The sequence below is a fragment of the Protopterus annectens genome, chromosome 5.part0 (assembly GCF_019279795.1).
Source record: "Protopterus annectens isolate FY-2018-M chromosome 5.part0, PAN1.0, whole genome shotgun sequence".
NCBI lineage: Eukaryota > Metazoa > Chordata > Ceratodontiformes > Protopteridae > Protopterus > Protopterus annectens.
In genome coordinates, this window is record NC_056735.1 from 870,117,321 (window position 1) to 870,132,635 (window position 15,315).

Consider the following 15,315-nt stretch of genomic DNA (forward strand, 5'->3'; position numbering starts at 1 on the left):
AGGAGAGTAGGAAGTGGTATTAGAAGGATTAGGTAGAATGGGAACAGGAGCACTTCCATTGTGAATTTACCTGTAAGTGCAGCAAGGTTTTACGTGAGGAGAGACTGCTGGTGATTCGGATAGGAGATGGTAGAGAATTCCAGAAGCGTGCAAGAGAGAAGGACATTAGGTGTTAAACAATAAATGCTGCTTTTCATCTTTAATCAGTTTGGTTATTATAACTGCAAGAATATGCATACACAAAGATAGAAGAACTATAGCACATTCAGTACAGTATTGCAGACAATTCCATATCATGCAAAAATTTTAAATGTACTACCATTTGTTATATTAAACCAGTACATCTCATTAATATCAGTAGACTGCAACTGTAAAAATCACCACTACTTGATAGTAATATACTGATTGTTCCCACGTATCCATAAGCATTTCCCAGAAATTTTGTTTTACTCAAATAAAGATTTAATAAAAATAAAATTCAGTGGTAATAGGTTCATAGGTTCATAGGAGATTACTATACTAACAGCTCAGGAGCCTTTACAAGCCTAGCCAGTTTAACTCACATTTTACCCAATTTTCTATCCCTAGGGGAAAGATAACAAGGGTCAGCAAATGGGGTTTGACAATTTTTACAGGCTGCCTTTGTCCATAAGAGACATGGGTGCCACCCCAGGAATGAATGAGATTTCCCATCCATTGGTCCAGATTGCACTTAAAGTTGGTCAAGGAAGGACTCTGCTTCATGTGAATATGAAGCCTATTCCAGAGGAGGGGCAATCTCTGGAACATATATATGTCTCTCCAGCATGATCTCTTGCAGGTTTAGATCTTTGGAGCAGGTAACCCTCATGCAGTTAGTTTTACGAATATGCAACATTTCCATCAGGGCTGGGTCAGAGACTGCCTTGTAGGTCAGGCACAGATCGCCCCTCAGTAATCTGTAGAAAATTGAATACAGTGATAGGGTTTTTAATCAGTCCACATATGTCATGTTGGTTATACCTGTATTGTTTCAGGTGAGAAACTACTTAGGGCCCTGTTGCAGGTGCCTGGCAAGATTCATGCCAAAGGGTGCATTGTACTCAATTATTGGTCTGATGAGGGCTGAGTGCAGTGGTAGTATTGCATCCTTAGATCTGGATGGCATGCCCTTACTTATAAGCTGAGTCACATAGAAGGATTTCCTCACCACCGTGGACACATGGTGGCCAAAGTTCAGATTACTATCTATCCTACCCTGTACACAGATCTCTCACCACTGTGTCCACTCTTGGGAAGATGGTGCAATCAATGTTGTAATAAATAATAAAGACAGGAATGTTATCTAACATTATGTGTGACTTTATTTTTTTCAGACATCTTTATTGAATTATCACTTGTGACATAGGCAGACTTGCATTCATATAAAAGTAATCAAAATATAATTAACATAAACATTATACTTCACATATATTGCTATATATCATATAACCTAAGCAACATTACATGTATTATTCAATTCCTGTTTTTTTTTTAAAGAAGAAAGATCTTTATTAAACCATCACTTGCTACATAGGCAATCATACATTTATATAAATGAAAACAAACCACACTGATATAACCCTAGTTGCAAGCATTTTACATCACACACCATACTGACACATTTCCAGTTGCAAACATTATACATCACTTATAATCTACCCAATCTTTCTCACTCAGACATTACATAGCTTATTTAAGTCCTGCCACATTTAAAGCCTCATTCCTCCCATATCGTTCTCACAATTCTCATTTTTCCTGTGTAGTTTGCTCCTACCCTTTTCTAAAGATGACAATTCCAGTTGTTTTATCTGTTACTATATTCACTACTTCAGTATAGTTGGTTTAGAGTTTGATTTCCATTTTCTAGTAATTGCTTTTTTGGCAGCCGCCGTTATTAGACACAGCAAGGTCATACCATGTCTAGGCAATTCCGATTCTGTATCACAGCTCAGGAAAATCATCTCCCTCGTCAGACCAATCTCCCACCCAGCATCTCCAGCAGTGCATCCCACAGGGAATCCTTAAAGTCCACAAATTCACCACACTTCCCAAAAATATGTTCCCATTTACTTTTTTCTTCCCCATCACACCTCCAACATAGCCTTGCTGTCTGCCCGAGGAAAAAATTATCTGGCATCTACTTGGAGAATAGAAATATCTATGTAAACATTTCAAGGCAAAAATCCTACATCTTTTGGATTGTGTTGCATATTTATCTGCATTTCTTCTCTGCCTCCCCGTTTTTCTTATTTTAATTATGCATTCATTTTTCTTTATTTATTTTCTTTCTCTGCAATTTTCTGTTAATTTTTCAACAGATCCCGAGCAGCCAAGCAATGTGCCACTCAGTTCAGGGATTGTTCACCCTCTGCTCATCCAGGGAAGTCTTGTCAGGGTAGGTGTGGTGGCACCGGTCCTGTAGGTACCTTGGCATATGGTAGCCTGATAAGCCTCACTGACCATGGGCTATGATGCCTGGTTGAGGACATGGTGGATCAGGTAGTGGAGAAATGCCTTCAGCCACTCCAGGATTCACCTCAGTATGTTAAAAACTCATTGATCACCACTCTGCTATAGTCCCCTGCACATCAACATTGGGATCCTCCACTGCAACAACATCATGCAGTGGAAACATTTGAGGACCTGTGAATCAGGGATTCTTTTTTTATCAACCTGCTCTTCCCCTTATCATGTCTCCTATACTCTGTTACCAACTTCTCACCCAAACTACAATCTTATATAAAAAATTAAAAAAATAGGGTGATCAATCCTCTAACAAAAACACCAACACCCCTCGTCTCCTACATCCTCCAGCACAACTCTTTTGTTTTCCTTCTGTGTTCCCCTCTTTGCTATGTCTTCCCTTTTCAATCTTTCCAGTCCCCCTCTTTCCATTGTTTAACAACAGGGTGTCCACATAAGGATACCACTATATAAACATATTCAAATTATTTATTTTTTTAAATATTAACAGTAAAACCTGCACTGTCTGCCGTATGTCTTAACTCTTTCATGTGCGGCTGCATATAGCCACATTTTTTCTTCTTTATCCAAGTATGTTTGAAATCATACAAAGCCTAATGTTTTATGCTTTATAGATACTTGCGGACTAACTTCTGGTACTTCACAGTTCTGCTATCAGTGGGCATGATTCTTAAAAATGCCATTGCATTTACTTACGGCGAATAAGCTCTGCTTAGTGAGTCAGCATCAACAACTCACTCCCAACCTTTCTAGCAAGCTCATCTAATGCCTGAGCCAAAAGTCAGTCTCTGATTGTCTGGATTGTAGATAGAGCACTCAGATGGTGAGGCAATATGTTAAAATATAATAACAAAAAGTTATGTTGGGGTGGAGAATATCAGAAACAGTTACTGGATCAAAAGCACAGCAAAAAAAAAGTAAGATGATGATTGAAGGGAATGTACTGTGCTGAATGGGTAAATTACCCATAAGGAACTTAAAACTGAACTCTTATGGCGCTGTTTCAGGCATTGTAAGGGATATAATGGGGATAATGATGGAGGGAATTGGGAGAATATAAAAAGGGGGGGAAAAAGAAAAAGAGCATGCAGCAAAATATGCTGGCAATTAACCCTACAGAAAGTAGCAGTTTTATGAGAATATGAAGAAAGAGCGTAACAGGTGAGAAGTGGGTTAGAAAGAAAAAATTCGCTGAGAAAGAAAAAACAGGATTTGTGGAGTGGAATATGCAAAGAATAAATAACACAATGGAAGAGCTTAACTAAACAGATAAGAGAGAGCCTCTGATATATAGATAAAGGAGACTTTTCTATGAATAAAGGGGACAACACCTAGCATGAAATAAGAGGCCCACTTAAACTTTAAAGTTCAGACAATAGATAAACAGCAATAACTGTGAAGGAGAAGTAATGTATTTAAAAAGGAGGAGGCAGATGTACATAAAGAGAAAACCGTTGCAAAGGCAAAGTGAGTTGGAAGCATGCAAAGATCACCAGAGAGTCAAATAAGAAAGACTTTGGGGCAGTCAAAAGCGTGAAAGAGCAAGATAAAGAATTAGGAAGCAAAGATAAAATAACAAAATTGTTACTTTGAAAACTCTTCCAAAAATTGTTAAAAGGGAGTGGTGGCATAGTAAATAGACACATAGCAATCCGAAACAATATCAATGCAGCCCAACTTAGCGCATACACAGCTCTGGGCATAGATCAAGCCCCATCCTCTGCCAAAGGGTATAAGCACTGTCCCTTGAGAAGTATATATCTTTGCATCAGCTCACCTACCTAGTTATCAAACAATAAATTAAATAAATAAAGAAATAGATAAATAAATGCACTATACATAATTCTCCTTATTTAGACCATTAACTTATATTAAACCGTGAGATGTTGATATCAGTCCATGTATTCCCCTTACATGTGATATATTCCCTGCTAAAGTAATAGAAAGTGCTCCAATGGACTTTTCTAAAAATGTTTTGCATAATTATATTAGTTTAAAGGAGCTTTTCAACAGGACTATCACATGCAAGTGACTGTAAAGCCATGTTGGGACTTGTTCTTATTATCTTCCATAAACGTAGAAACATTGTGAAGGAAATATTGCAAAGCTATTTATATAATAAAGTAAATTATTTTCACTTTGGGCTTTTCTACCAAATGCATAACTACCTCCTAAGTATGCATATCAATACTTTTATGTAGATTTGAAATGTAAAGTGATGTTTTTCATGCTCTGCATTTGGGGATATCATGAAAGAACAAGAGCTTTGCTTTTTCTTTTACTTGTCTAGGCCCATCTTCAGTTTGGGCCTAGATCACGGATTTCTTTCTTTTTTTTCTGAATAAGGTATTATTTACTACTATGTAACTTAAGAGTCCGTTGTGAACATTTGTAAAATATAAACAGCATGCAATGGACCTCATTTACTTAACACATACAACTGTTTTATTAATTTGTGTGTTATGCAACTGAGGGAAATTCTAAATGCTATCAAACTTCTAAGGTTCCTTCTGACCTTTGAATTAATTGTGGACATTCAGTTCTGAAGAAGTCCTATCTTGTAAGGACGAAAGTGCTTAATTTATCTTTTGTCTTAGCAATAAAGTATTAAAATATTAATTCCCTGTTTTCCATCACAAATTACAAATTTAACAAACAGAAATGTTTAAACATGGAGCAGGTGGATATTAATTTCAGACAGTAAAAAATGTTTTCAACCTAAAGCAACCTTTTATGTTCATCATAAGAAATCATTTTCTGGTTTCTGGACATTTTTTAACATCTGTGTATCTTTTAGAGTAGATCTCAAAAACTGACAGAGAGAATAGTATCTAAAGCAATGGTTTGGTATGAAAACCACATGGTTTATTTGAATCCCTGGAATTAGTGAATCCTTCTTGTGTAGCAAGATATTCAGTATTAATAGACATGTCCTTCTTCTTGATACATCAGATATGATATATAGATTAGGTCTTTGGTTTACAGTATTTCACTAGCTTTTCTCAGATGATTTTGCAGAGTCATGCATTAGTAAGAAATAACTCCATAAAATATCATAGGTATTTGTGTAAGATTTGCTGCTTAGTTTGCCACTTTACTATCACTTATTTCTTTTTGACATTTTTAAATAATCATCATAAAAGAGAATGTATTTACTTATTTATTTTTGTGATTTAAGTTGGAAGGTGGGCTGGTCCACAGACTATGTTAATCCAAAGCTGCTTGGTAAATATACAACACACACACACACACACACACACACACACACACACACACACACACACACACACACACACACACACAAACTGGCTTGTGTAATTATTCTTTTGTGGGGGGGTGTAGGACCTAGAAAACATGTTGAGACATTGACCAGAGGTTAAACTTGAACTGCAGACCCTAGGTCTTTGAAGTAAAGCTTTAAATAATGAGACACATTGCATCTACATGGGCTTTCTAAGAATTCATAAGCATGTAAATTGGAAAAACAGTACCTATGCAATTTATTGTACAGTGTATTAGTGGAAAGTCATATGAAAACAGAAAATACTGGTAATTTCTAACTTTTTTGCGGGATTATGCCAAATGTGTAGTTCTCAAAAGAGAACATATATACAGTTGTGCTGAAATTAGGCAAGTATGCCTTACATTTTGAGAATTTTCCAGTTCTTCCTTCAGCAAATGCTTGTTTATAAATATTTTGAAAAACAATGCATATCTTTTTTCTTACAATTACTTGTATTATTTTATTTTTCAGTTATGAACAAATAAGTTATTATGAGTATGTCGGTGTTAACAGCTGTCAAGATGTGGTTCACCTATATCGCTTACTCTGGACTTCAACTGTGCTGAACATTGCTGGAATATTTCTTGGCATTATCACCGCAGCTATACTGGGGGCATTTAAAGACATGGTAGGTCATTCATTGCTGGTGGTACTCGTTTACCTTCAGTTCACTGCACTGCTGATTTAAATCATTATTATTAAAACATTTAGATGTATAGAACAAACTGCACAACATAATCTGTTGTAACAAAACTATAATATTATTAGTTGGAATCCATCAGATGCCATATAATAATTATTAAATCCCAAAAAACAGGTTAATTATCTGAAATGGATAAAATCAAAATTTGTACCCATTTGATCTGTTCAGGAATGAGAAAGTTCAAAATTCACTCACTCTTCTCTTGCACTGACTCAATTCTAGCTACATTTAGTTCATAAAGGGAGTATGCCTGTTGCGTTACTTCTTCAGAGAAGCTGCACGATTATACTTGAAATAACAAAGCAAATGTGGTGGATGAGGCTACAAAGATTGGAAAACTATGGAATCAATGTATCTGCAATTAGCTACTAGTCCTGTAAGAGCATTACAGAGTACACCACAGTTCAGAACTAGAGATCACACATTACACAGCACCCCAAGCTCAGAACTAGGGGACCAAGCAGCAATAGCATCAGGTAATGCACACTAAGAAGACATTCAGCATTATCATGCTGAACTCCTGAGTGATGATTCGCAGTGATATGGAAGGATTATAAAGATAATGACCGGTGCCTCAGTTTGGTATTTTGTCCTTATGTCGATTTAACCATTGCATAGTTAACTACCGAAATGACATGCCAACCTAACAAATAATAACATAATTATATTAAGAGATCATTCAACACCAAGATATTAATTTTCAATGGTGATATAATTAATTTCCTTAGAGGAATGTTTTCTACTCAGACAACATACCAGGTACATACACTCTCATCATGAACATCTGGTAGAATATCCCAAATAGCTAACTCAGAGTTATTGACAGTACTATAATCTGGGATACTAAAAGAGGAGTATACAGGGTAGCTTGAAACTAACAATGCATTTTTAGTGTCCTCTGTCCTTTTGACCCATAATGACACTTTTGCTTATATAAGTTCTACCAGTGGGCATTCCAATGCAGTAAAAATAAGGAAAAAATTCTTATAGTATCCTATTAATTCTCAAAATATCTTGATATGACCCTTAGTGATGGATTATAACCACATTTATGTAGCTTTCACTTCTTCCATTTTGGGTTTTACTATGCTTTGTTTATTTATGTATCAAAGTTTCTTAGCTTTTGTCATCCTGAAGAAAGATTTGCATTAAGCCCCAGATGATCTAATGCAGTCTAAAACAATTTGCATTCATCCTGGATGATCTAATGCAGTCTAGAACAGCCTGGATGTATGCATGTGGTTCTCATAGTCCTCACGGAATATAACCACCTCATTTCAGCAAGTGGCTGTGTATTGGTAGAGTAGGAAAATAGGCATTTGATGGTTGTAGAAGTGTCATGCAACCCAAGGTGTGGCACTTTAGACAGCAACATGCCATCTGGTGTCCCCCCCATTATTTTAGGCTTTGCGCAGAATTATTGTGCTAATGTGGTAGCAGGTATGCTCCTCTGATATTGTATAAAGCTACCTGGAAGCATTAAACTATCTTGATGTATTGGATTGCTTTTCCATCGTAGAGCTAAAAATATATTTTTGTTTCTCTGAAGAAACTCTTGTATCTCTTTTTATTTTTCTGGTGTATATTGTCTATGTGTGTGTGTGTGTGTGTGTGTGTGTGTGTGTGTGTGTGTGTGTGTGTGTGTGTGTGTGTGTGTGTAGGTGTGTGTGTGTGGGTGGGTGTCCAGCTCAGACATACCTTTCAAGTGCTCAGAATTTGGCAGACTGTCCAAATTTACCTCATATTTATGGTCTGTTCTTTGTAAAATTTGTAGTTTTCTGGCAAATCATTGATCACTGAAGTCATCAAACAGTGGCAGACATTTGAGTTTCAGATTTCATATCCTTTAGAAAATGGATGCTAATGCAACCATTTTCTAGTAAATTGCTAAACTTATAAGAGCAATTTTTAAATAATTTCCCTGATTTGAACTATTTGTAAAGTACAGAAAATTTCCCCTGTCAGACCTGTCAGAAATGGCTGATTCTGTAATATTTATGATATTTGATTTATAGTTGTATACTTGCAACATTTTCCCACTATATTTCTTATTATACTATAGTGTTGCTTTCCATGTATGTTTTTGTGAATTAAGAAAGCCTTAATTGTCTTTCTGTAATGCCAACAGGTTTAACTGTTTCAAGGTCGGGGAAGGAGTTGTAAAATGGCATTATTATCTGAGATAGGAAAGTCAAGTCAAGGTTTTCTTCTGAGGCTTAACAGAAAAGCCTGATTCATTTTGATTCGATATGGTCAGTAGCAGCTTACAAGCATGCTTTTACTATAAACTAGTTTCCAGAATTAAGTAATGCTTTTGCTTTATACAGTGTTTGGTAAGTCACAAACACCATGTAAATATTTACCTTTTTTTGTACTGTACAGACCTTCTCTAGTAAGTCAACATATGCATCAGTCATATATTCAGCATTCAGCATGCAATTAATGCTAACATAATCATTCAGCCTGGAGGGGGCAAAAGCATTTAAGCATAGTTGCCACTTTAATTCACATAATTCTAAATGTTCAGGTAATAAATTGCCCTGAACATCAGGGACAGTCTGCTGTATTACAGAAAAACAAAGCAATGATCTTTAAACTCATAAATATGTTTACATAAGGCATTTGTTAATTTTCCTTTCTTGATATCAGTCAAATGTTCATACATCCTTTCATGTAAGTACCTGGAAGTTTTTCCTATATCTTATTAACTTTTTGAATAAAGTGGCTCGATTACCCTCTGGCTGGTTCTTCATTTCGATGTATCTAATTAAGCTAGCACATTAACTGAGTTTTTCTACCATTCATTTACAGGCACCAGTTTTACCAATATCCTACAACACAACAAGCCCTCCTATTCCTCAAATTCTTTATGACCCCGCTCAACAGCTTTTAACATATGCTGGATTGTGTCCCACTGCAACCGCTCTTCCAGGGCACCCTTCTTCCTACCAACTACCAGTTCAGGTAAAATATTGCATGTTATCATTTCTGGTGGTGGTATAAATCAAGAGCATTTTTATTTTTATAAACAAATGCTGAGATATTTTGGATATGACCTTTTCCTGAAATAACATTTTAAAATAAAAAAATGTCATACATTCTTCCAGCTAATTTGTACTATGTCATGATCTGTGCTGCAATTGAAATTAGAGTTAAAAGTCATGTGATTTACTTTGAGTTAGTCGCAAGGGAAACATAATAGGGCTTTGTTTTCTCTCTGCCTGTGTAAGACTAACAGAAAGTATGGATGAATGTTAATCATTTTTTCAACTATATATATATATATATATATATATATATATATATATATATATATATATGTTTGCATGTATGTATGTATGTGTATATCTATATATATATATATATATATATATATATATATATATATATATATATATATGTGTGTATGTATATATATATATATATATATATATATATATATATATATATATATATGTAGCTAGATAGATAGATGTATCTCTGTATATTGATATATATCAGTACAGATATATAGACATAGACTGGATGGCAAAAGGTATCACAGCAAAAGGTCCTCTGTTCGATTCTCGGCTGGGGTACCTTCTGTGCAGAGTCTACATGTCCTCCCTGTGTTCGTGAGGGTTTCCTCTATGTACTCCTATTTCCTCCCAAGTTACAAAGACATGCATCTGGAGTGTTTCTCCCTGGGCCTCCTAAGAAAATTGGCTTTGTTCCAAGTTGGACTTTCCTGTTAACAAATGTTAAATATACATATATATATATATATATATATATATATATATATATATATATGTGTGTGTGTGTGTGTGTGTGTGTGTGTGTGTGTATATGTATAGACACAATTTATATTACCAAATGTTTGAAATAGTAAATGTTATTTTTTCCAGATTTGTCTGCTTAAGCTTCTGAAATCTCATATTGATGGCTGCTTTGTGTGAAAGATTACAGTACAGTGGGACTGGGAATTTGCTCCTTGCTGCTGTTGTATGATCTTAGAGTTGATATATAGAATCAGCAGGGGGTGTGATGGGCTTTTCCCCTTGCATGAAACTTTTTTTTTATTATTTTGTGATTCGATCTTTGCATACTATTTTTTTGCTCGCTCACATGAGTGTTCTCTTTTTGATGAGGTAATCGATAAATAGATATATGTGTGTGTGTGTGTCTGTGTGTGTGTGTGTGTGTGTATGTGTGTGTGTAAAGGATTTTAACATTTATGATGATTTTGCTCATATTTACATTTTTAAATATGTATGTACATATAATTCATTTCTGTTGGCAAGGATGTAAAAGTTTTGTTAATTCGTGATATTGAGAAAAATTGGTAATCAAAAGATTGTGTTAGTATTAATATTTCTTTAACAGAAATATAATGCATTGCTTTATAAGTTCCTATGTAACATGCATTATATAGCAGAATAGTCAAAGGAACAAATTAATGAACATATGAAGCATATGAGAAATCAGACTATTTAATACACTTTCAGAGTACAGTGTAGTATGAATTACGTGGTAAGCTTTCTAATACCTGGGAATAAAAATAACTTTGTTGGCTATATATGGTATTCCATATTCATTAAAAAATGAGAGTGTATATCATATGTCCGAATGCTCAAATGTCCAAATGCCAAAATTTCGAACTGGGAAGTTCGAAGTTTAAAAATAACAAAGCCACAGAACATCAAATTCTTTCCCAGGGAAAGAATTTGGTGGGCCGTTTCCGCAGCCTTGCCATTTCCTCCATTATGGTGCGATTTCGGAGTTGGTATATTTAAGTAGGGGTGTGGGGGGTGAAGCCCCCCCACATTAGAAACAGTATGTAGTGTTTGTGTGTTTCCACATTTTGTACCAGAACAGTGATTTTTTTCCCTGGGAAAAAAAATTGCTGTTCTGAGTGTTCAGAGTTTTATGTTTTTGAACTTTTTGATTCAATATTTACATAGTCGAAGTTTTGACACTTAGACTATGTGATAGAGACCCAAAAATGAAATACCTTGTTTCCAAAGAGTCTAAATAATGGAAAGTCTTCCTTTAAGTTATGTTCTGCACAACTATTTAGTTAATTGTAAAATAATCTTAGTTCTTACAGAGAATTTGCTATTATTCATGACTTCATTAAAGGAGGATCTTTGTAAGAGAACACTAGTATAAATCACACATTTTGATCTTAAGAAGGCATCTTAGGAAGGAATCCAAGAGCAATTTAAATGCAGTATCCGGGGTTTTTTTTCCTACAGTTTAAATGAATTATTTAATAATTCTGGCTTTAGAATAAGTCCCATGTTTTATCTAAGAAAGAAAATGTGGATAATATGTCTGATACAGCGAAGCATGAAAGACAACCAAACCCGTGCCAAATATAACAAACTATAGTTATATAATTGTCTCTTTATGAACTAAATATTAACTGTTCATTAAATTTTAAACAAAACAAGCATTGGATGTATAAAGTCAACTGAAATGTATCAAGTCACAAGTTTTTAACATCTTTTTAAAACAAATAAAATTGTAGCACTTATATGCAGTCTGTAATACTAACCGCCAGTAAAATTCATCAAGCAATCAATATATTATTCTACCTTATTTCTGCTCACAGTGTTTTATAAGTTTGAGTAGTCACAGATTTAGTAGAACTTTATTCTTATGATACTCATATTCTGTTGCAAGACATGCTTGTTTTTTTTTTTACATTTTAATAATAAATATTAATGATTCCTCCCACAGACCTTCTCTGTACTACCATTAAAACTGAAATTCAGATAATGCATAATCTGGTGAACTCATGTCTTTTGATATAAACACTTCTTCATAAAAAAATCTTGATTTTAATACACAAAATTATTTCGTTTTTTTTTCTTCTTGCAAATATTTTGATGTCTTTATGGCTAACTATACTACCCCAGATGTATAACAAATGTTATTCAATATTTAAATAATTACAACGTGAACATGGCTGAAATTTGTATGTACGCTTTTTATTCACCTTTGCATTCTGTTTATTTTAAGATTTTATGAACATGTCATTCAGATTACTCTTTCATTATCATTTTCTCTTCCCCACCACCTCTGTTACCCTTCCATTGCTTAATGATATAAAACATTTTAATAATATTCTCCACTTGTAAGCTATTAAAATTGCATCTAAAAGAATACATAAAGATGTCATACTTTCACTGAATGTTTATATGAGCAATATAACATTCCTTTCATTACGCATACAATCTGTATTTAATCAGAACACCAAATTATCTTTGCTAACATGTTTTCACATTCAGTTTCCTCATCACTCAAGCTGACCATACAATTAAACTGATAATATAATCTTATAAATCCTCTCACATTCCTATTATTTTAACCTCTTCTTCTGCATTGTCCAGAGAAATGATTTTATAACATGGCAATGTTGATATTGGCCTCTCTACGCCATATCATTCACAATAATAGGCTTTTCATATATCATATATCTTATAAGCCAGTCTTTGACTTTTTTAACAGTGTCCCATTGAAAAATTAAGTCTCACTGCATACAAGTTGAAAGTTTAATGGAAGAAAACATTGTTTAACATGGATCATAAATTGTATAATAGTAATATATCCAGTTCCTCCCATTAAAATAAATGTTAGTGTAACTTGTACAATATTTCTACATATTATGAAAATTAATTTTATTCAAAATACATACACCTGCTTCTTTATATAATAAACATATAGAAAACATAGCTCAGTTCAATGACAATTTCCAAATCACAATAAAACATATTGTATACTGGTATATATTATAAAAGGTATTTAATGTTTAACTAAATTTGTTTCTAAAGATGTTTTGAAAATAGAATATTTTTATCTTACATTCAAGACTCTCATCATTACATTTTTTTTACATAAAAACATAAATACCAGATGAAGGAAAACATATATTGAGAACATCTCTGACATACATCAGTCTGTTAAAAGAAACATTTTGTGTCTCAGTATACCTTGAAGGCGTTCTTATAGCCAACAAGCTCATAACATGTGAGCATATAAGATAAAAACATGGATGAATCAGCAATGCCTTTGGATACATGTATTACAGCAGTACTTACAAAGAGTCATTGAAGATGGCAGGATATATGTTTTTTTCTTGAATACCAATGTTAGCAAGTTGTTAATGGCACAAATATCCTTGTTGCAAACTCTAATGAAAGTATAATATTTTTGTTGTAGCAGTTCTTTAAAATGTTGATGTCATCAACACTTAAATAAAAGACAATAGCACTACTTACTGAAAAAATAGATAACCAGAAAAGTCTCAATAAGGACAAAGTATATTTATTTCAAACTTCCCGACATGATGGTTTGCTGTACTTAAACCAGTTTCATTGCCTAACTGCATGTTTTTCAGTACATATCTACTTACAACATAATGAAAATGCCTTTTATAAGCTCATCAATTCATTGCATCAGTAGTTTAATGAAAAAATTAATTAACTCAACAAACTTGAAACACCACAACATTTAAATACACCCATATAACATATAAATATACATATAAATATACATCACATATATATAAATATACATCATATTTAGGAAGGTGAATATATAAAAAATACATCCATCCATCCATAAATAAATATTTACATATATAAATAATCTTTATCTATCAATATATATATATATATATATATATATATATATATATATATATATATATATGTGTGTGTGCAGTAAATAAAAAAATCATAAAAATCAGCAAAAATACAAATTTCCATGAACCTTAACAATAATTTAATAAATGTTCTTTAATGTAGGGAGCAAATTATGCCTAAACAGTCACAATTCAAAATTGTTCTTTATCGGAGAGGACATTTTTGCCTGACAGCTTTATTAGGTAATACTGACTTGATTATAGCTCTACTGATAAAAGTAAAATATGTCCTTGGATGTTTTTGTTTATGTCTAAATAATGAAATAGATTCCTTGCAACATTTTATATTATCTAAATGTTTATATATTCTTGCTTTAAACTGTCTTGAGGTTTTGGCCACATAACACATGTAGCAAATACACATTGACAAAAGATTACCCACTCACTATTACAGGTGACTAAATCCTTGATTTAAAAAAAATATGGGTAGTTTCCAATACTACAGTATCCAACTACCTTAATTGTCTAGAAGACAATTAAAATGAGAGAACATTATACATGGTGCACTCCAGAAATCAGTGATATCTATTGTTCTTAAAAAAAAATCCTATTGTACTCTAAATAAAGGCAACGTGATTAGATTGTTACTGGAGTATGTAAGGAATCTTAATAGATGGACAAAGCTGTAGCTGCATTTAAATATACAATACTTCCCTGTGAGTGCAGCACAGTCATCTTATTACTTAAGCACTGGACATTACTGTGCAAACACTTTAAATCCTTCTTCAAGAAAACGCAAAAGAATATGCTACTTCGGAAAGGAGAACTACTTACCTGGCTGAGCACATAAAAGCACTTAATGTGCATTTTCTTACATGGAGTACATTCCTTTGATATAGCTAGCAGTGCTGAGGGTTGAGCACAGCAGTTTGCCAAACATATCAGCCAGCAGTCCCTGAGACCTAGTTTTTGGAAATCCCCTTCAGCTCCACCACTCGTCGTATTTCTTACTTACTCTTCTTATCCCTTTTTGTGTTTGAAAGAGACCAGCAAACTTTTAAGGAGTCTTTCTAAACACGGTAAGTTAATAGTTAATACCTTGAGCCCTAAGTATCTGTATGGCTGAGAAATTTTCATTTCTGTCACTCTGACATTATTAAGAATTATTCTTTCTCTCTAACGCTCAATGATTTA

The 15,315-nt window shown here is 33.8% G+C and overlaps 1 protein-coding gene across 1 annotated transcript in view; it reads left to right on the forward strand.

Moving 5' to 3' along the window:
- LOC122802869 (transmembrane protein 255B-like) overlaps positions 1-15,315 on the forward strand; it is a 972,295-nt gene that overhangs the window by 929,895 nt on the left and 27,085 nt on the right. The window contains exons 7-8 of the mRNA XM_044072667.1: positions 6,260-6,416; positions 9,303-9,455. Coding sequence (XP_043928602.1) covers positions 6,260-6,416; positions 9,303-9,455 — 310 coding nt within the window. The remainder of the gene's footprint in view (positions 1-6,259; positions 6,417-9,302; positions 9,456-15,315) is intronic.